General features: G+C 40.6%; 2 protein-coding genes and 1 pseudogene across 3 annotated transcripts; all 3 read right to left on the reverse strand.

The window, feature by feature from the left end:
- Positions 1-3,136: 3,136 nt before the first annotated feature.
- On the reverse strand, positions 3,137-4,066 carry LOC309517286 (olfactory receptor 10AG1-like; the record flags this gene model as incomplete). Its single annotated transcript, XM_082196427.1, has 1 exon — positions 3,137-4,066. The coding sequence occupies one exon, from the start codon at positions 4,064-4,066 to the stop codon at positions 3,137-3,139; it is 930 nt and encodes a 309-aa protein (XP_082052553.1).
- Positions 4,067-7,882: 3,816 nt separating this feature from the next.
- Positions 7,883-8,812, reverse strand: LOC309517285 (olfactory receptor 10A7-like; the record flags this gene model as incomplete). Its single annotated transcript, XM_082196426.1, has 1 exon — positions 7,883-8,812. The coding sequence occupies one exon, from the start codon at positions 8,810-8,812 to the stop codon at positions 7,883-7,885; it is 930 nt and encodes a 309-aa protein (XP_082052552.1).
- Positions 8,813-13,924: 5,112 nt separating this feature from the next.
- LOC309516600 (olfactory receptor 10A4-like) lies at positions 13,925-14,868 on the reverse strand (annotated as a pseudogene). The gene has a single exon. The product of its transcript is annotated as an olfactory receptor 10A4-like (transcript).
- Between the last annotated feature and the right edge of the window lie 6,783 nt (positions 14,869-21,651).

A 21,651-nucleotide genomic window follows, 5' to 3' on the forward strand; every position in this document is an offset into this window, starting at 1 on the left:
ATCAACCTGACAAAGAACAACACCCTAGGTCAGGACATTGTCACTGGTACTCCAGGCAGATGGTAGACGATTTTGTCTACTTGGCCTCCAGAGTAACCACCAACTTTTCCATTGATGCTGTGTATTGGCAAATGTATTGGCAATACAGCAATAGCTCGCCTCTCCAAAAGGGTATGGGAGAATATGATACTAACGTCCAATACAAAGGTGACATACAAAGGCCTGTATGTTGAGCACACTGCTTTATGAAAGTGAATCATAGGCAACTTCAACCAGCAGTGGCACCTCAATATACATGGTGTCAGGAAGATTTTGGGCATCACATGGCAGGAGAGAGTCTTAAACAAAGATATGCTCTCCCCACCCAGCATTCCCAGCATGTTTGCACTTCTGTCTCAGTGACATTTGCACTATTGGTCATGTCCACAGAATGGAAGGTGGCATGATCCCCAAGGACATGCTCTACAGGGAGCTTGCTTCAGATACTAGACCTGTTGGAAGACCAATTGTGCATTACAAAGATGTCTGCAAAGATGACATGAATGCTGGCAGCATTAACCCTGCCATGTGGGAATCCCTTGCAGATGGTCACAGTGCCTGGAAACAGTCAGGTCATGGATCCACAGAAGTGACCAAAAGAGAAATGAAGGCTGGGAGGGGCACAGAAAGAAAAAGTGGCATGGTGCACTTGCAGCAGCAAAACCAGATGCCTTAATTTGTCCCATCTGCAATAAAATATGTCTCCCTCATATTGGTCAATGATCTCTACAGTCACAGCATGCACTGTAACTCTCCAATGGTTTAACTTTAGTCAACACTGGCTATTTAATGAGCAGTGATTCTGATTTGTTTGCAGAGAGCGTAGCTGATGTTGCATCAAAACGTCTGCTGTCTCACACAATTCTCGATCACTTCCATTATTGCAAAAACTCTAATCTTTTATGGGCATTTGTTTGCACAAAACCTCCCAAACAATTACAATGAGCACTCACACTTCATAATGGCAGTGCCCTTTGTGGGATCGTGCATGGGACTACAGTTCCCAGGGTGCTTAGTGGTAAAAGGGGGCTGGTTTGCTTCTCAGTGTTATTATTCAGAGGCTTATGCACAGCCTCAGTAATCAAGTTTCTTGCTGAGAAGTGGGGCCAACCCCATGTATAAATAGGGGGTGGAGCCAACAATAGCCAGGCAGTCAGCTCTGAAGATTCACCCTCTCTACCATTCCTTTGTTTAATGTTTCTTGTTTGCAGGTTAACTTTTTCTTCCTGTTTAGCGGGCGCTGCTATGCTCTTTGTCTGGTTGCTGTTGAAGGAAGAAATTTTCCTGCATTGGCAGGTTTTGTCTTCCCCATAGCAATTTGTCACAATTTTGGTGGTTATGGCCTTGGGTGGAATCCTTCAGTCTTTTCTTCCCTATATGGGGGGGGGGGCGTGAAGTGGTGACTCACCCCCCCTGCATCAGCGATTCCAGTGTCCCCCTCTTAAAGGGGTTATATATATGGGTGCCACTGGCCATACACTGAAAGGTTGTCAGTGAAGTACACTGCATGCGGGGGATATGGGCTGGGCTGCCTGCTACACTTACGTCTCACAGAGCACCCCCATATCCCATTTACCCTGATGAGCCCCAGTTCCCCCCAGCTGGGGGGTTGGGAGGGATACATGCCCAAGGCCTAAGCCAAGGTCTTCCTACATTTGGAAGTTTAATAAAGTTGTGGCCTAATTTTAATTCCATATAATGTTGTCAGAGTCTTTATTCCTTCCTTATGATCCCTGGGGGCTGGGGCTGTCACTGCCTGGTCACGCAATGATGTCCATTCAATAACTGGCATAGTTTGCTCCCTTTTATTTTCATCCCATTGTATCCAATGAGAGGGAGACTTCCTTTAAAATCCTCCACTAAATATCAGGAAAGGTGCTTTCATTTTCATCTTTGCAGCAAGAGTCCAGATGGATATTGGATAAGGTAGACAGGCTCCACCCTTTCCCTCATACTTGGACTGCAGCCTAAGAAAGTCAACATTTTCAGAAGAGTTTGCTGCTAATGTTTTTTTTTCACCCCACACTAATCATTGTAGAATGTCAAGCCCGCTAATCGTATTTGGTGAAGTGCTCCCGACCCCCTTCACTACTCACAAATAGTATGAATAACTTCAAGATACCCTTTTTTCCTTAACCCTACTTTGATTATCAGAGATGGAATTTTTGCATGACCTCAAACACAATACTTTCTAAAGAAGTTATTTTACTGCGACCATGGTTTGTTGCATAATGGCGTGTTATCTAGTGATGTGTACAGGTTCACGTCTTGCTTTATGTTTGAGAATCATTACGTTAGGGCACGCATCCCAAATATTGTTGTGCTGTCATTGTTCTTTTGGAAGATATTGAAGATCCAGAATTCCTCAGATTTTGTATCTGAATGTAAAGTGTGCATGTGTGTTCATCTTTCAGTCAACCCTTAGGTTGGTTTGCTTAATGTGTGCCAGTTGCTGTGGGTTTCAATACTGAAGGGAGTGCTTGCAGGTTTCAGCCAAGGGAGCTTCATGTATTTTTTAATGAAAAGACAAAACATTTATTTATTTAGACTGAAATCCTATTTTTAAAAAATAAATGGGAATAAGTCACAGACTCAAAGAACTACAGAGTTGGAAAGGACCATGAGAGTCATCCAGTTCAACCCCTTGCAATGTAGGAATCTTTTGCCCGGTGTGGGACTTGAACCTGCCACAATCCTGAGATTAAGAGTCTCATGCTCTACCAACATAACTATGCACAGGACTCTAAAGTCTGTTGACCCTAATGAGTTCTACTTCTAAGCAGATATGCTTTGTATGGTAAAATTGCAAAGGATTACAGCTGAAGAATGGCTGCATGGAAAACACAGAACATTGCTGTTTTACAGTGACACTGAAAATTTAAGCACATTGAACTTAATACATTATAATTCGATTCACCTTAGAGGTGGGAATCGCTTTCTCTGTCAAGAGTGACATTTCTTCAGGGGTAATCTGTCATAGCCCCCTCCCACATATGTTGGAGCCCCCACTTGTTTCTGGAATCTTCTCCTTCAATATCTGTAATCTCTCCTTGCCACTGAAATGTCTTTGGTGTTAGAATACTACTATTCTGTAGTATCACATTTTTCTACCCAGCAATTTTCTCAGGGACACTTTCACTTCCCTGTTTCTCAGGCTATAGATGATTGGGTTACACATAGGAACTAAAATGGTATAGAACAAGGATAGCAACTTATTAATGTCTTCTGTCTCCTTTGACCTAGGACTCAAATATACAATAGTTGCTGAGCCATAAAAGAGAGATACGACAATAAGGTGTGAGGAGCAAGTGGAGAACACTTTCTTCCGACCGTCTGCTGAAGGCATCTTCAGAATAGCAGAAATTATTTTCACATAAGAAGCAAAGATAAGGGAAAATGGGATGATCAAGAAAACTACGGCAGCTGCAAACACAATTAACTGGTTAACATTGGTGTCAGCGCAGGCCAGATCAAGCAGTGGGGGTACATCACAGAATAAGTTATTAATTTCATGAGAGTCACAAAAGGGCAAGGTGAACACTAGATATATTTGTCCTGCATGTATGGACATGTTGACAGCCAATGATCCAGTGATGAGTACCAAACAGAATTGCTTGTTCATGATGAGCTTATAATACAAGGGGTTACATATGGCTACATATCGGTCATAAGCCATGGCAGTCAATAGGAAGCACTCTGTGCCTCCTAGTATAAGTAGGAAGTAGATCTGGGCAGCACAGCCAATGAAAGAAATGTTGCTCTTTTCTGCCACTAAATTGGCCGCCATATTCGGCACAGTGACTGAGGTGTAGCAGATCTCCAGGAAAGACAGGTTCCTCAAAAAGAAATACATAGGAGTATGAAGGGTAGGGTCAGATATTGTAACATAAATGATTAGTCCATTTCCAATTAGAATGCCTGAATATGTGATCAGGAACACAGAAAAGAGCAAACCTTGGAGATCTGGGAGATTTGAGTATCCAAGGAGAATGAAGTCAGAAAACGCAGTGTGATTATCTCGTGCCATATTTGGATCCCTTTAGTCTGAAGAGATGATAATGACAGAAAAAAACAAAATTGTTTTACAGTTCCCCTTATCAAAACCTCAGCTACTACAAATTCCATATTTATCAATCATTGTGTCATGTAAGCCCAGAAACAAAATTCATGCCCACACTCAAGTATTTGTTGTGGTGGCCATTCTCTGCATCCTGACATAGGTGCATGCTTGGTTAACCCGCAGTGGTAAAAATGCTTCTTTCTGTAAGCCCCAGCTGTTCATTCCATCTTCCCTATTTTTAGCTTTCTTCCCCATGCCACATGAAAATAATTTTGTTCCTGGTGGCTTTCCATTAAGTTTAGGACATTTGGCTGATTGTGTTTTAGTTACCTGCCATGCTTTTGTGGCTGTTGGTATGGTTGTATGTATTTAACTGCTTTACTGTTGATTGTTTTACTGTGTCTTGAATGTTATTAGTTCATCTGAGGACTGTGTTGTTAAGTAGAAAGTTTAGATATAAAGCTTCTGAATTAATAATCCTGTACTAAAAATTCTGACATATCATGCTTTATCTGATTATTTGATCACAAAACTGAGGACATTTTTATGCTGAGGTCTTGTAAGCTTCATGGGTTGTGCAGATTCAATCTTTCTATGTGCACATTCTGTACATTGGCTTCCACACAACCCCATTTTATCAGTCTTGGGAATCCATATTCTAACATAGAAAAAAGTTCTATTCTCCAGAACAGAACAAAATTTCACATAGCTAAGATAAATTGCTCAATTATGAGTTTACAAAATGAACATTATTAATATTACATTCCTCTTTACATATTTAAATATTTCAAATATTTATTTTAACTGGCATTTGACCTAAGAACAGAATTTTTGCCTTTAATTATTCATTGCTATTCTGTCACTTGCCATCCAAAACAGTGTCTGGAGGTCTGTAGATGCCATACAGATTTATTCATTTTTTTGTTGTTCCCACTGTCACTCCTACGCTACTTTCCAATGTCGTCTTCTCTTGTGGATGCAAGTATTTCATGCACCCTTAAAAATAAAAGGGGCAACATGCAACAATAAACGTTACAAGACCAGCCTTAGGTCACAATTCCAACTTCAGTTGCTTCTTGGTTGGGCTTTACATGATGGCAGGGATTAATGGAGCCATGGCTGCATCTGCAGCCCTGACAAGAGTTGCTGCAGGAGTTGGATCCAAACTGGGCCTGTGTCAGGGGCTGGTCTGAATTGGAAGATGGGGGAATGCAATTGCAGGAAGGTCAGCTTCTAACAGGAGGGGAAATATTCGCTCCCACTGCTTATGCTGTCCAGCACATTGCTACAGCATTGTTACATATATTTCCTAAGGAAGTATGGTTTAGAAATATCTAAATAACTTAAGTGGCAGCATGGATGGAGGTAGCTAAAAATTCAAAATTAGAGAAAGAGTAAACAATTGATGCTTGGTCAAATAGATAAAACAATAGCAAAGAAATTGATTTTTACACTGAAACTAGTCAAAGGAAAATCTAAGCTACTGGACTTTCATGTGGTCTGGCATCCACTTAGGGCTTGTATCTCAATGTGTGAACAACAGCTGAATATGTCACAAGCTTTCCTTCAACGATGGAATGAACCATGATGTTTCCTTGCTTGCATTGCTATATAAAAGACTCATTTTTCTACCCATATCCAGATCGGTAAGATAGACAAGTGAAGTATAATTACACTAAGGGATTCATTTAGAATGAGGGAACAGTGGTGGGGTGTTTCTTATCCCTGTTTGTATTATTCTGCTGTTCTTTCTACCCCAATCTATGTATTTTAGAAATATTTTTTATAATAAAGTCAAAATAAAGAAACCATCATGACAACTAGTTTTTGAAACAACTGCTTCAATCTGCTGAACTGGCATTGTTACAGGTGCTACAAAATACAAATTGTTTTAACTACTTTTAAAAAGGGAATATCACGCTTTTGGCTATGTCTGGTCTTAATTATAGTTCTGGTTTAATTCTGAACTGGATGTTTCTTTCTTTTAATATTTGCTGAAAGACTGTTTTATTAATTTGTTTCTGATTGTGTGGCATATTGGCATTCTATGGAAGATGCCTTAAGAGAGTCTTTTCACTTAAGGGCAGCATATACATGTTTTAAATAGATAGATAAATAAATATTTAGTTCTGTGAGCTCTATGCCCAGAGAAATGTGCATACGTTTGGAAGCTTGAAGAACACAGCATAAAGAATCTACTTGTCTATAAGGTATGTGAAATGGAAAAGAAAAGAAAAAGACTCAGAGTGATTGAAAACACTTCTGAAATCCTGATGCAAATATACAGTTAAACAGAACAAAAGTATCATCTTACCTGTGTTGTGAATAAAGAGTTTCATTTCAACATTTTATTTCCCTGGGGGTCCATAAGAATTCATCATTTTGCTCAAAGAGAAAAGCAACTCATTCTGAATGTACATGTTACAAACCAGCCATTTAGATATTTTAAATACATTTGACAGTTATGTTAATCCAAAGGGATAAGTTTAAGAAAGACATTTAAAAATGATATGCAATTATATATTTGTATACATACACATATTTAGAAATGCAATTGTGGGCGTTATCTAGGGAAATTGTCTCAACTGTAATGGACTTTCATTAGAAAACGTCTAATTAAATTTTGGCAATAGGAAGCGGTTTCTTTAGGCAACTTTTCCTGAAAAATCTAACTCTGATGTGAGAAATCTAGCAGCCTTGATATAGGTTACCCAGAAGTAAGGGTACACATACGTTTGTAATCATGTCAATTTTCAAAGCAAATTAAATAGCCTTAAAATAAATGTGCTTCACCTATTCAAACACCCTCCCATCAACTTCCCATGGGAATAATTTCTGGAGAAAGAGAGAGGCAGACAATGACCACCTCAGAGCTTCTTCCAGCTAAACTGCCCTCCCTCAACAACACACAGGACCATGTACCATCAACTGTCCAGTGATAATTATTCCAGGCAGCAAAAGGCCACCCCAGAGACTGCTTCAGTGGAACTTCCTTCTCCCCCCCCCCCGGTCTATCTCTATAAAATGTTGATTTCCTTGAGTCAAAATGAGAGTACCCCTAAACATTTTATATATATATATAGAAAAAAAGCACTGAGTAAATCCATCCATCAATCTCCCCCAAATGTCTCCATGAAGGAGGTGTTTGGTGAACCATCACAGGAGATGAATGATAAAACTGAAAGGGCCCTTTCTGTCCACATCAAACTCTGTTTTATTGCAATTCCTCTTTATATTTTAATCAGAAACAATTTTATTTTTTATTGTTCTTTGCTACCTTAGCAACCCTTGGTGGAAAGACAAGCCATTGAGTTGTATAGCTGAGAAACAATGGGTATGGAAAGGTCACAAATCATATTGCCAGAAGCAGGGATGTGGTAGAGGCATGGAATGCAAGGGCTAGGGGAGTGAAAAACAGTTGCTAAAGTGCCCAACAAGTTTAATTGTTGCCTGCCACTTTTGGGGGGAAGCGGGGGAAAGAAGTATAAATTTCAGGTAGGGTTGCCATATTCTGAAGAGCAAAAAAAAGATGGCACATTTGCAGACTTCTACTTTTAACTATGGATCGCTATGATGACTCTTTTTCCAGACTCAGGATGTGGCCTGGAAAAAAAGAGGACATATGGCAACCCTAATCTTCCTTATTATCATTCTGAAAAAAATATACCATTATGGCTTTCTAAAATTTAGGATGCTATTATACTGCCCCAGATGATGACAATTTTATTTTCTGAAACTGTTTTGGCAACAACAAAATATTTTGAGTACATTCAAAACATTGTATCACATTTTTTTGCTCAGCAATTTCACCAGGGAAGCCTTCACTTCCCTGTTTCTCAGGCTATATATGATTGGGTTACACATAGGAACTAAAATGGTATACAACAAGGAAAGCAACTTATTAATGTCTTCTGTCTCCTTTGACCTAGGACTCAAATATACAATAATTGCTGAGCCATAAAAGAGAGATACCACAATGATGTGTGAGGAACAAGTAGAAAACACTTTCTTCCGACTTTCCGCTGAAGGCATCTTCAGAATAGCAGAGATTATTTTGACATAAGAGGCAAGGATAAGGAAAAAGGGCATGATTATCAAAAGCATGGCAGCTACAAACACACTTGCTTTATTAATGTTGGTGTCAGCACAGGCCAACTCAAGCAATGGGGGGATATCGCAGAATAAACTGTTGATTTCATGAGAGTCACAAAAGGGCAGAATGAACACTAGATAGGTCTGTCCTACGTGTATTGGCATATTGACAGCCAATGCTCCAGCAATGAGACCTAAACAGAATTGCTTGCTCATGATGAGTTTATAATGTAAAGGGTTACAGATGGCCACATATCGGTCATAAGCCATGGCAGCGAGAAGCAAGCACTCAGTGCCTCCTAGTAAAAGCAAGAAATAGATCTGGGCAGCACAGCCATAGAATGAAATGCTCTTGTTTTCCACAATGAAATTGACCAGCATCTTTGGAAGGGTGACTGAGGTGTAGCAGATCTCCAGAAAAGACAGGTTCTTCAAGAAGAAATACATCGGGGTGTGAAGGGCAAGGTCAGTTTCAGTAATGCAGATGATTAGTCCATTTCCTATCAGAATTTCTGTATAGATGAATAGGAACACCAGAAAGAGCAAAGCTTGGAGATCTGGGAGATCTGAGTATCCAAGGAGAATGAAGTCAGAAAATGCAGTGTGATTTTCTTGTGCCATATTTGGTCTAAAGAGATTGTCATGACAGAGAAGACACATTAACCAGTGCAAGCAAAATTTCTATATACCGTACTTCCCCTACTCACATATTGTTTTCTTCAAAGCTGCCAGCATGGGGATGCAGAACCTGTGGCTCTTCAGATGTTGTTGTACTCCAGGTCCTATCAGCACGAACCGCTATGAGTAAATGTCAAGGAAGATGGGAACTGGAGTCCAACAGCATCAAGAGTGTGTGTGTGCAGCTTTCCCGTTCCTTTGCTAGAGTGTGCAGACATTTATTATTTTATGATGTAGGCCTATATAGAAAATCCATGCCCACACCCTAAAATCTGGTGAAGAGGCTCTTCTCCCCATCCTAATGTAAGTGGGTGCTGGATTGTTTTGGAGCCATGAGCAGAACTTCTGTAGCTACTCCCTGGTTTTTCAACTGCTCCTCGCAGCTGCCCTATATATTTTTTACTTTCTACTACCCGGCTAAGTGAAGAGAATGCAGTTTAGGTTGGCTTTTCATTAAGTTTGGCATTTTATGCTGATTCTGTTTTAGTTATCTGCTTGGCTGTTTATGTTTTTGTTATGATCCGTTTATAAATGTTTTACTGTATGTCTGAATTTTGTTACCCACCTTGATCACCATGGTGGTAAGAGGCTTTTCTGTAGCCCAATAATGAATGTTGGAAACATTATGCTTTTATCTGTTAGTGGTCATACCTAGGGGTTGGCTAGGCTGGCCACTGCCAAGGGCGCAGGTCTGGTGTGTGTCAAAGTATCACAGAACTACAGAATTATAACAGTCGGGAGTGACCTTGGAAGTAACCTTGGAGGTCATTTGTTTCAACCTTCTGCTCAGTGCAGGAGGTACAATGTAGAATGCACAATGAAGGATACAAGTGCAGAATCCCTGAGAGATGGTTGCCCCGCCTCTGCTTAAAATGATGACAAAGCTAGGTGAAAATGAAATACATGAGCAAAGACCCAAGAATGCAGATGAGGGAGATGAGGGGCACCAGGAACCACATCCAAGTTCTTTAACCTGAGAGTCTGGAGAGGCAAAGTCCAATCAAGTATTGGAAATGGAGCAGGGAAGGAAATGTTATTGTAGCTACAAGAACAGCTTTGACCCTTTTAGAAATATTCCAGACCCTCTCCCTGAATGTTTAATTTTAATTTGTAAAATCATGTCTCTGGCCCTTTTACTTTTGGAGATTTAAGGGAAAGCATGTGGACAGGCAATTACTCCTTAAGAAATTAACTTATTCCTCCCTTCAGGTGTACTGGCCAATGCATGCAAAATGTTCAGGTGGCCACTCACAAAGTTGCTGACCAGACCTGCCTTGCTTCAACAAGGTGGTGGACTCATGTGGCTTCACATCATATCCCAGGAGCATAAGCACTTACATATATACTTTGTAAAAAGCTATTTTCCTCCCCCCAAAAGTGATCTAGTGAAATTACTTTAAACTTGTTAAACTACATGGATGCTTACTTGTTCCGTCTCTCTTGAGTCTCCAATCTCCACTGGCCCGTCTCACCACAAGCATTTCCTGTTACAGACTACCCAGGAAGGATCAAAAGTAGCTCTGCTCAAATTGAAGGGAGCAGAAAGTTAGTCAGAGTCGGGGCTTTCCTACTCTGGAGTGGAAGGGAGGCAAGAGAGCAAACAGAGAATCAGTTTATCTTTGTTCTCATTATATTCACGTTTACTTGATCAAATGGGAGGTGCCAATTAAAAGCAGAAGGGAGAATATCTCTGTTGATTACATCACCTCTTTCTGTGCTATGCAACCACCACATCATGCACCAATGTCTACCTAGTCAAAAACTCAATGACATTCCTTCTAAAATGCTAGTTACTGTATGATTCACTTACATACGAACATATGAAGCTGCATCACACCATATTGGAACATTGGGCCCTTTAGCTCACTACAGCCTACACAGACTGGCTCTCCAGGGTCTCACATAGGAGTCTTTCCCCAGCCCTACCTGGAGATGCTGTGGTTTGAACCTCGGAGCTTTGGCCTGCATAGCATGGGCACTGAGAAACAGTCCTTAACCAGCATAGTCTAATATTGCAGACTAGGTTCTACCGTGGGAACATAGCCAGCCCTACTCACTCTCTCACACACACGTGTGTGTGTGCGCATGCACATGAGGGAGAGGTGGATATAGTCTCTGCTTCACAAGATGATCCATGCAAATCAACTGAGAAGGAAGATCTATTGCCTGCACTCCATTCATCAAATGATTTTACTACCACCACCACCAAATTGATGGAGTCTTGGGAGACATTTAACAAAATAATGTTTGAGCACCCCAAATGTGCTCAAACCTCTGGACTATAGAATCATAGTAAAGGAAGTGATTCCCCCAAGTGTTGCTGTTTACAAAGAATTGTGTGTTATGGCACTCTAAGGTCTTCCCTGGTCTTCATTCTCACAATCAACCACTGTATCATTAAGAACAGCTCTGTGACGGCCTGAAAGTGGTCATAATGTGCAGTGACTTCCTGGGGATGTGTATGAGGGGGGCGGGGGGAGCGGTGGCAATGGCTGCTGACATGTACCCAGATATCTTTCCCCCTCTCCATACAAGGACACTGTATACACAGTGATGCGTCCATCCCAAACTGTGATATCCCATCCCCTCATGTAATCAAATAAAATAACTCTTTCTTTTTTATTATACATATTTATTCACATTGTGATTTTAAATTATTGCAAGCTGCGCTAGTATAGAAACAAAACGGGTGGGCTAGTAATCTGTATGTAAATCAGGTATGGCTATCTCGTGGCCCATATTTGGCCACAGGAGGTTTTCATGACCCACAGAGACTAAACCTCCCCCCCTCCCCGCAATTCTGCATACTTTACAGCAGCCACTAAAGCAGCTGTGAAGAGTTTGGATTTGATATCCCGCTTTATCACTACACGAAGGAGTCTCAAAGCTGCTAACATTCTCCTTTCCCTTCCTCCCCCACAACAAACACTCTGTGAGGTGAGTGGGGCTGAGAGACTTTAAAGAAGTGTGACTAGCCCAAGATCACCCAGCAGCTGCATGTGGAGGAGTGGAGACGTGAACCCAGTTCCCCAGATTACGAGTCCACCGCTCTTAACCACTACACCACACTGGATCTCTGTAGCGGATTTAGGGAAGTGGGACCAGTTCTTCTGCATTGTGCGCCAAGCCTAGGGGGCACCACAGACTGTTGTAACTATGTTGAAGTGAAGTGAGCAGAACAGAAGGCGAGAGGTACAAGAGGGGCGGGACCAAATTTTAACTTCACACAGGGTGCCACTGAATTTGAAAGACCAAAGTCCACCCTTGACAGCAGCAGGTCAAGCACTTTTTGCAAAACAAGCCTTGCCATTTTTAACTTCCACATTGTTTCCGAGAACCCTTGAGTGTCTTGCTGCTATTTGGGGGTGATTTTTCCCAATATCCTTTGGGTTATTTCCCTCCAAAATCAGTGTGCATGACCCTCAATGGCACTGTTTATTTTCATGTTCAAAGGCCTCCCATTGCCCTTTGTGAACTCTCATTGTTTGTTTTCAGGCACTAACAAAGCTCCATGGTTAGGTGTGGTGCTTCAGCTGTCAAAGAGAGGTGTACTTAAACATGAGATACCAAATGCATTATGCATCACTGGAGTGTTTTTGGGACAAGGCAAATTATTGTATCCTGCAGGTGATGCCAACTGAAACACACTTAGTAGTGAGCAAAGTGCTCTGTGATATAATTGAGGATCAGTGTTAGAGGAAATGAATGCAGAGGGGAAATGAGAGTTATTAAGGAAAGGCAATGTAAATGGATTGAGTTGACTTCCACATTGTGTGGGCTTCTGGATTTCTCAGGAATGCTCCTTGCTTTTAAGTAAGAGTAGCTGAAACATAAATTATTGTCTTTTTTCCCTTCCCCTCCTCCTTTTATGAGTGCTTGTCTTTTCTATGGCTGCGTGCCCCTGTATGTCCATTTGTGTGTGAGAGAGGGCTTTTGCTTTTCCTGCACTCCCCCCTTGGAAATTGTTCCAATCTTTGACATTCCTCCATTTCAAGAAAGTCCAGGCCCTGTGCAGGTGGAAAGGGCAGGCAAGACAGTGATGGCAAAGAGCAAGCCTACTAGACATCTACAGCAAGCAATTAATTCTAGCTAGTCATAGGTTTGAGTTTTGTTTGTGTCTGAAGGCAATTTCTGTTCTCCTTAATTGATGGAGAATGGTAAAAGGGGGGATTTTTTGTTACACCACTGCAAACCCCTCAAAAACATTACTTGCTTGCCACAAGATTTGTAGGGCTGACACATCAGAACTGTGCTAATGATTGACAGGCCATTACCTCTTCTAGAGCACCATGGGGATTTCTAGTTCTTTGAGAAGAAATGAAATTTCTAGTAGAAAAGTTCTCTGTGTCTTTCTCACCAAATTGCAGTTCGTGTGATTCTTTATGGAAGTCATGACAGAACACACTTTTTTATTTTGTCTAGTCATTCATCCACCTGTTCCACTCAGCCTCAATCAGCATAGCTAATGGTCATGGATGGTGGCAATTATTCATCATCTGAAGGGTCATAGTTTCTTAACCAATGTCTAAGGAAATGATAGAAACCATTAAAACAAATATTGCATTTACAATGTCTAACTGTTAGAAGGAACAAAATTACAAACAACCCCATCAACGTTCATGCTTGATATGCAAGATATGTCTTAGCCTGCCTATTATCGTTTTAAGGACTCCTTTCTGCACCAACTGAAGTTCCCATACCATCCTCAGAAACAGACCAGTGGAGCTGTTGTAGCAAGATAGTTGTATATTTCATTTAGAGCACACTCCAGGTAAACCAAATCAAGTTTATGTCTCATTTATTTAAATGACATAACAAAACAAAACAAAAAACCAAGCACCAAATTCTCTGGCTGAAATCAATTTTTATATTTTATATTTTAAAAACTTTCTCCACCTGGATTCTATCATTGCTTTCAGTGTTGTTTTGTTTGTTTGTTTGTTTCCTCCTTTCCTTCCCCCCCCCCAATGTGTATAATTCTGTATACATACAGATTCTAAGGACCTGCAATACTTAGGTATGACATAGAATAGTAAAGAAAAGGTAGAATTAACTTTACAATCTAGAAAAAATATTTTTTCTGACCATCAGCCTCTTCAGATAATCTTTCACTTCTTTGTTCCTGAGGCTATAGATTAAAGGGTTCATCATAGGGCACACAACAGTGTAAAAAAACGAGAGCACTCTGCCAGTTTCCATTGAATAATCAGATTTAGGTCTTAAATATGCTAAAACTCCAGCTCCATAGAACAGAGTTACCACTGTGATGTGAGAAGAACAAGTGGAGAAGGCTTTGCTTCTGCTGGTAGCAGAGGACATCTTCATGATAGTAAGGAGGATATGGGTGTAGGAGATGAGAATAAGCATAAAGGGTAGCATTATGAAGACTACAGTGACAGTGAACATTATGATCTCATTCTTAAAAGTGTCTGAACAGGCAAGACTCAGAAGTGGTGGAAGGTCACAGAAGAAGTGGTTGATCCTGTTGGGCCCACAGAAAGGTAGAGTGAATATGAATGTTACTGGTACCAAAACCACCAGCACTCCAATGAGCCAGCAGGCCACAGAAATCTTCAGACAAATGGTCTTGTTCATAATGACTGTGTAATGCAAAGGGTGACATATTGCCACGTAGCGATCATACGCCATGGCGGCCAACAAGCAACATTCTGCTATTCCAAGGGAACCAAAGAATACATTTGTGTGGCACAGCCAATGAATGAGATGCTCATGTCTTCCGACAGAAGATTTGAGAGCCATTTGGGGATTATTGTCGAGGTGTAACCAATCTCCAAGAAAGATAAATTCCGAAGGAAGAAATACATGGGGGAATGAAGAGCAGAATTGGTTAAAGTAGCAACGATGATGAAAGTGTTCCCCATCAAGATCATAAGGTACAACGTCAGCACCAGCAGGAATAGGATGATCTTTATAGAACGTACATCAGTTAACGGCTCAAAAATGAATTGAGACACAGACGACTGGTTCCTACCATCCATGTTTATAGCTCAAAGCATTATCATCAAGATCTCTTCCCTCATTGCAGAAAAACTCTTTTTCCTCCCACAGCAGGTTGCATCTAATTTAAATAAGAAAAAAAATGTAAATAAATAGTACCCAAATGCATGTTGATAGTGAATAATGACAGTAAACATTGTGCCTGCAGCAGCACTTGGGAGGAGGGCTGGAAAATGAAGCAAAGTTAGGTGTTTGAGGGCACTTTACTCCTCTTCAAATTGAAGTCTGATGCCAATAAAGTCAGATCAGGTCTCCCACAAAGTCTCACACCACTTTGCTGTTTTGTAGTTTCTGTTTTATTTTGCTCCTTTTAGCTCTTTCCCCCTATGTCCGTGGGCTTTGGCAAAAACAAAGCTGTCCAAAACATTGCCTGCAGAGCACCAAATGGTTCTGGATGATATTGTTGTTAAAGCAGAGCAGCAGGATTTTATTAGAAAGCTAAATGCTTCATTTTTAAGAATAATATAAAAAAGAGTCCATTCCTCTGTTTGAAGGGGCCAGGTGTAGGAATTCTCAAGAACTTTGCAGCACAGGCAATATTCTGTGTAAGCTCACCTTACCAGTCCTAATGGAAGACTTTCCTTCACTCCAGACACAGACAAGCACAAGAAAGCTAACCCGGTCATGTGAAGCAGCTAATGTTTTAGAAATGTGCAAGCAAGAATACATACCACTTGGTGCTTCCTAATTATTTTAAGCTATGAAGAACAAGATACAAACCCCTGCTCCCCATTTAGAAAATATGAAAGTAATGTGATTTTTGGAGTTTCAATTGAATCATCATTATTTACATTTCTTAGTTGCTTTTTGCTATGACAACTCAAAGGAATTTACAATATTTTAGGCAATAAAAACCCAATGCATACTGTCGCATGCTACCCCAATCTCTGAAAGGCGCAAGTTTGAGGCACTTACCCAGGATTCGGTTTCCTTGGAATGAGGGACAGCAGAGATGGTGGTGGCTACATGATATATGGTTTACACATATATACATTCTGAACCTAAGCACCCCAGAAGGCCATGCTTCTCCCATATTCATAGCCTTGGATCAAACAGGAAACAAATATGGCTCTCACTCTCTGGCTTTTGTCTGCTTCTAGTCCAGCTCATACACACTCAGCTGCCCTGGTCTTTGTTTTTACTCACTACCAGCAAGGTACTCTCTAGCACAAAGCCACTTCATTTGTTATACACCATACTTGTGGCCTAACTCAACAAGAATATTGCCTGGCTGAGTCAACAGTGCAATTCTCCATTGGATTTTTAACACTTGCAGGACCCAGGACCCCAGAAATTAGATGGGACTCAGGCACTATGCAGGTTAACCCTCCAAGTTCACAACAATACATACATTAAAACCAGCATGTGTCATATGCCTCATGTCCATAACTCTCCCAGGAAGGCTCATCTGGCTATTTAAATAATCTATGGCATTTTAAATGGAGGGTAATTTTGGTTTAATAATATGGTATATATTTTGTGTTCTTATATTGTTGAACACCCTGTGATCCTCAGATGAAGGACGGTATAGGATTTTGATAAACAATAGTAAATATATAAATAACCAATATTAGTTATTTCACTACCTGACATCATGATGACTAGATAATACTTACCACTACCAAGAATGATTAGGCAGAGGAATGAAGGACATAACGGTCATAGTTCAGTCAAATGTGTTCCGAAGCAGAAACCACTATGTATTCTAGTGTCAGAAATGCTGGCTATTTCCAGGAACTTTGTAGATGTGTATTCCATCTCAGAAATACATAATCCATATAATTTATATCAAGGTTTGAGGGACTCACTAACACTGAAATCCTATGCTTATCTATTCTCACAGGTAAGAGGGTATCAGACTACAGCATTAGCCTATGTCCAAGCCATACAGTCTCCTGCACTACGCTTGTGCTACCTTTTCCTGCTAGTATGCTAGTGGATGTTCCAAGTGGATGTTCCAAGATGAGCTGTGGGAGAAACACAAATATTAAGATACTTGACTTAATTATTTTGGGATTAGTGACATATGAAGAATGAAACAAATGGTGTCTTTTCCATTCTAAATAGATAGTTGGGCAGGACACTAAAAAATAATCTACCTTTACAAACATCTACATTTTCTTAAAAGCCTATGCTACACAACTGAAGTCAATGCAGTAGAATATCCTATGTCATCTACAATCCCAAATTAATACCCCATGTTTTGTTGTTGTTTAGTCATTTAGTCATGTCCGACTCTTCGTGACCCCATGGACCAGAGCACGCCAGGCACTTCTGTCTTCCACTGCCTCCCACAGTTTGGTCAACCTCATGCTGGTAGCTTCAAGAACACTATCCAACCATCTCGTCCTCTGTCGTCCCCTTCTCCTTGTGCCCTCCATCTTTCCCAACATCCCATGTTGTCTATAAAATAACACCTTTATAAATGCACAAAGCTTTCTGTGCTCCATCTGTTCCTCACTATTAAAAAATTGATGATATCTGTGGTACAACACCAGGGAAAATGTGGTCAGGAAACTTACTACTAAAAATCTAGAAGGGTAGGGTTATTTAAAATACACCCTAGTGTGAGGATTTCTACCTTTCCTTTATCAGGGAAAGCAGGCTGTTTGGAAGAATCATCACCATATTCATCATCCCATAGTCGCTTTTCAACCTTTCTTGCATCTGTTGAGATTGACCCTCTAGAGATATAACTGTGATTAATTGTTTAGGATCTCCAAGAAAAACCATACATATATATTCCTTTGATGGGTTGAAAAAAATCATTAATCATCTGCCACATTCAAATCTTCAAATGGCTACAATGGACACTAGAGGCTCCAGCCTGTTCTTTTAGTTGCTTACAACTATTCACCATAATTGTTAAACAACTAAGTATTATTAGTATTGCTTACAGCAGATACTACTTAATATTTATTCATGTAGGATCAAACAGTTGCTTGTTCTGTTCAATCTTTCCACCATATGATCCTCTAGCTATATTCAAGATTACTATGTGAAGAAATGTGTGTATTGTTGATATAGACACTACTGGGGGCTACCACCCTTGCTCTCATTGCTTGCCAACCTGGCCTGCCCCCACCATCATCAAAGTCCCTTTCTTTACACCTTGCCAAACTACGCCAACCCCTCACTGATCAGGTGGCGCTGTGGTCTAAAACACTGAGCCTCTTGGGCTTGCCGATCAGAAGGTTGGCAGTTCAAATCCCTGCAATGGATTGAGCTCCCATTGCTCTGTCCCAGCTTCTGCCAACCTAGCAGTTCAAAAGCATGCCAGTGAAAGTAGATAAATAGATACTGCTGCAGCAGGAAGGTGAACAGTGTTTCCGTGCACTCTGGTTTCCATCATACTGTTCTGTTGCGCCAGAAGCGGTTTAGTCATGCTGACCACGTGACCTGGAAAGCTGTCTGTGGACAAACACTGGCTCCTTCGGCCTGAAAGCGAGATGAGTGCTGCACCCCATAGTTGCCTTTGACTGGACTTAACTGCCCAGGGGTCCTTTACCTTTACTTTTTTTTTTTACCTTCAACCATCATCTCCTCACAATTCTGTCAACTCTCCGATACCCTTGCAGTTCCATCAATCCCCACCTCTTGCAGCTCCTTCAGCTCCCCCACCCCCTCACTGTTCTTTCCATGCCCTCAAACTCTCCAGCTCCTTCAACCCCCCTTCCTTTAATCCTCCATCCCCTTCAACCCCCATCCCATAAAAGTTCATTCAACTCCCCACACTAACCTACCTGTCATACTCAATATTGTGGCCAAAGTTCTTCACTGTTTTAAAGGGCCTGCAAGTATCTGTTCTTTACATTAAATATGTGTTAGAAAGCAACAGACTGGCTTTCATTAGCCAGAACTCACTGGGACTCAGTTCTGGCACCTCTCAGGTGGGTGTCATTGCCATTCTCAGAGAATGAAGGAGCTGTTCATGGTGAATTCTGGCACTTCTTTTACTAGAAAAATAGCACTGCCTACAATTTAATATGAACCATTCAAAATGAGCCCTCCCGGCCTGTCAGATGGCAACATGTGTACTATATAAGAGCTAAGCAACCTTCAGGTTACCTTCAGGAGCTAAGTGCAAAATGGCAGCTCAAGGGGCAGAACTAATTATGAGCTCAGCCATGTAAACTGGTCACTGGGACGGTCTGTATATGCACATACAAACCTATGTCCGAGTTACTCCACCTCAGGGACTGTAAAGCAAAATTCTAACAGTGATCAGTGAAGTTGCATAAGTGTTAAAGGCAACCAATTAATAAACCTATTTTACAAAATCTTCAGCTCCCAAGGCCAATCAGGTGAGAGTAAAAAAAAAACCAATCCATCCCTGACAACCAGTCACCAAACATGTTACCAACAAAAGACCTAACCCCAAGGGAGGGTAAATATGGAATTCTTGATTCGAGTAGGGCTACTGTTGTGAATTGGACCACCTTTTCTAGACCAGGCAGCCCCACATTTCCCAGAGTTCCAGTGATACTGTGGAGACTCCCAGGGAATCCTATGAGGCCTTCAAATACTGGGGGCTCACCACATAGGACATCCAAAGCACCTTGACCACAAAAGCTGTCAGCATACTGGGATTTCTCATAATAACCCTCTGTGACAGGCTACATCTATACAGTGACAAAGTCAGGCCAGTGAACTTTATGGCCAATTGAAGATAGGAATCCATGTTTTTCTGTAGCCATAGTCCAGCCTACAAAGCCATACAATCATTTTCCAGATCACTGTTCTGTGTCTGTTAGCTGACCCTAACAAACTAGACACAATGTGTGATGTACACCTGCTCTATAGGATAGACACACACACACACACACACACACCACAAGTATGTGGATCATCATAGTTGCCTGCATTTTAATTTCCCCTTGGGGATGTGGATGGGAGACTGTTATGTCAAGATTCTGTGCTTCAAAAAGTTATGATTAAATGACTGATGAAATCAACTTCTTTCTTATGGATGGATGGATGGACAGATGGATGACCTGGAAAATAATTTTATCGTTTCTTCCAGTTTCATTCAGAATACATTTATCCATAGCATTTTACTATGTTTAAGTGAAAAACAAACAATTCTGTTCTATGTAAAACTAAGAAGAAATCTACTACCTTTGTGCAGGAGGCACAACCTATGTCCTAATCAGCCAATTAAATAAGAAGAGAGCAATTAAGGATTAATTAAGTCAGAAGGTAACAACTTTATGTTGCCACAAACACACAAGGCCCATAACCTCAGAGAGACCTTGTCAAATAAAGCCCCAAGGCACAAACATCAACAGGCCACACTGGACTCATAATAAAAGCTGAATTTGAAGACTGGAATACAATTGGGAGAGTTTACAATTAAAGGGAGGTTTGCCAATTACTCAGTATAATGAGGATTCGTCCTGTAATTTGAAGGCGCAGCTAATCTTACAAACATTTGTTTCATGTGTAAACTTTTTCCAAGTAACTAAATATTGTCCTCTTACTTTATGAAAACATATAGTGCTGTAATGGTTCTCCAATGTTTATTTTAATTGTAAAGAAACTAATTCCAATTCTCAGTCTTTAATAAACATCTACACCAACTCCAATTGGAAACATGATCTAATTAAAGGGACTAATAGCAGATTGCTCAAAGGCATAGTTAATGAAGTCCTAGAGTTATAGGCCCCCATTCCTCATGTTTTATATCTACAGAGCCAAAGTTTATGTGTAAGGCGGACACATATTATTGGGACCCAGATATCCAGGGTGTGGGGCAGTCCAGGTTTCAATCCCATTACTATGAAAGAAAGAAAAAGAATCAATATTGTATATTATGCTTGATATTTATGGGAACTTATTTATCTATGTATTTCTTGTCCAGCTCTTCAAATATTGCCATAGTATTACTCCATTGGTCTATATTTGTAAAGTGTTAGGTCCAGATGTAGCTGTGCTTAGAACAGACCCACAGAAATAATGATTAACTTAAATATCCTTAAATTTAGTGGATCTGTTGTAAGCATTACTAAGTTTGGATACAACCCAAAATGCTTCCTGCCATGTTAGACATTTTGATGCTTCAGATAGCATTTTATGTAAATGGGATTGAGATGGTTGGTTTTTGACCAAACAGTATACAAGTCTTGTTCAATAAAATCACATTTAAAAAATGAGGAAATCATGTATTAAGACCAACTGAAAATTTGCAAAATATCGAGCTGTGTAGAATTTGAGAAAAGATGGGGGAATCTAATGGAATCATCATCACCATCAATCATCCAGTATGGGTTAGGGAAGAAATTTCATGTTCGTTCAGTTTCCTATTTGCCAGCCTTCATTTCTCTCCATTTCTGAATCACTTTGTGACTGCTTTATTATTTTCTAAAGTTGTTATAAAACTTCATTTTGGAAAATAAAAAAGGAAGTGCAGTGAAGTCCTACAGTCTTTGCCAGTGTTTCATGTGAACTTTCTTTAATCTCATCACCAGTGAGTGAGAAGTGGAGTTACACCTTTTTGATGTCAGCATGGTATTGGGATTAGGTGAGGCAGGGGCAGAGGCTGGGCAACTCTAGATTGGTGACATACCTATAGGATGTTGCTGCAAAGCTGGAGTTCCCCTAATTTCTCCACCACACAACTCCATCCCCATCCTGGAGAAATCATTGCCAATGCACTGCCAGAACAGTAGCACCACCACTCTGCCCTGCCCACCCCATGTTATGGATTCATGAGATTGTTTCAGCCACATCTTGAAAAAAGATATGTAAAACATGTATTCCTTCCA

Source organism: Podarcis vaucheri (genome assembly GCF_965113315.1).
Source record: "Podarcis vaucheri genome assembly, chromosome: 13".
Lineage (NCBI taxonomy): Eukaryota > Metazoa > Chordata > Lepidosauria > Squamata > Lacertidae > Podarcis > Podarcis vaucheri.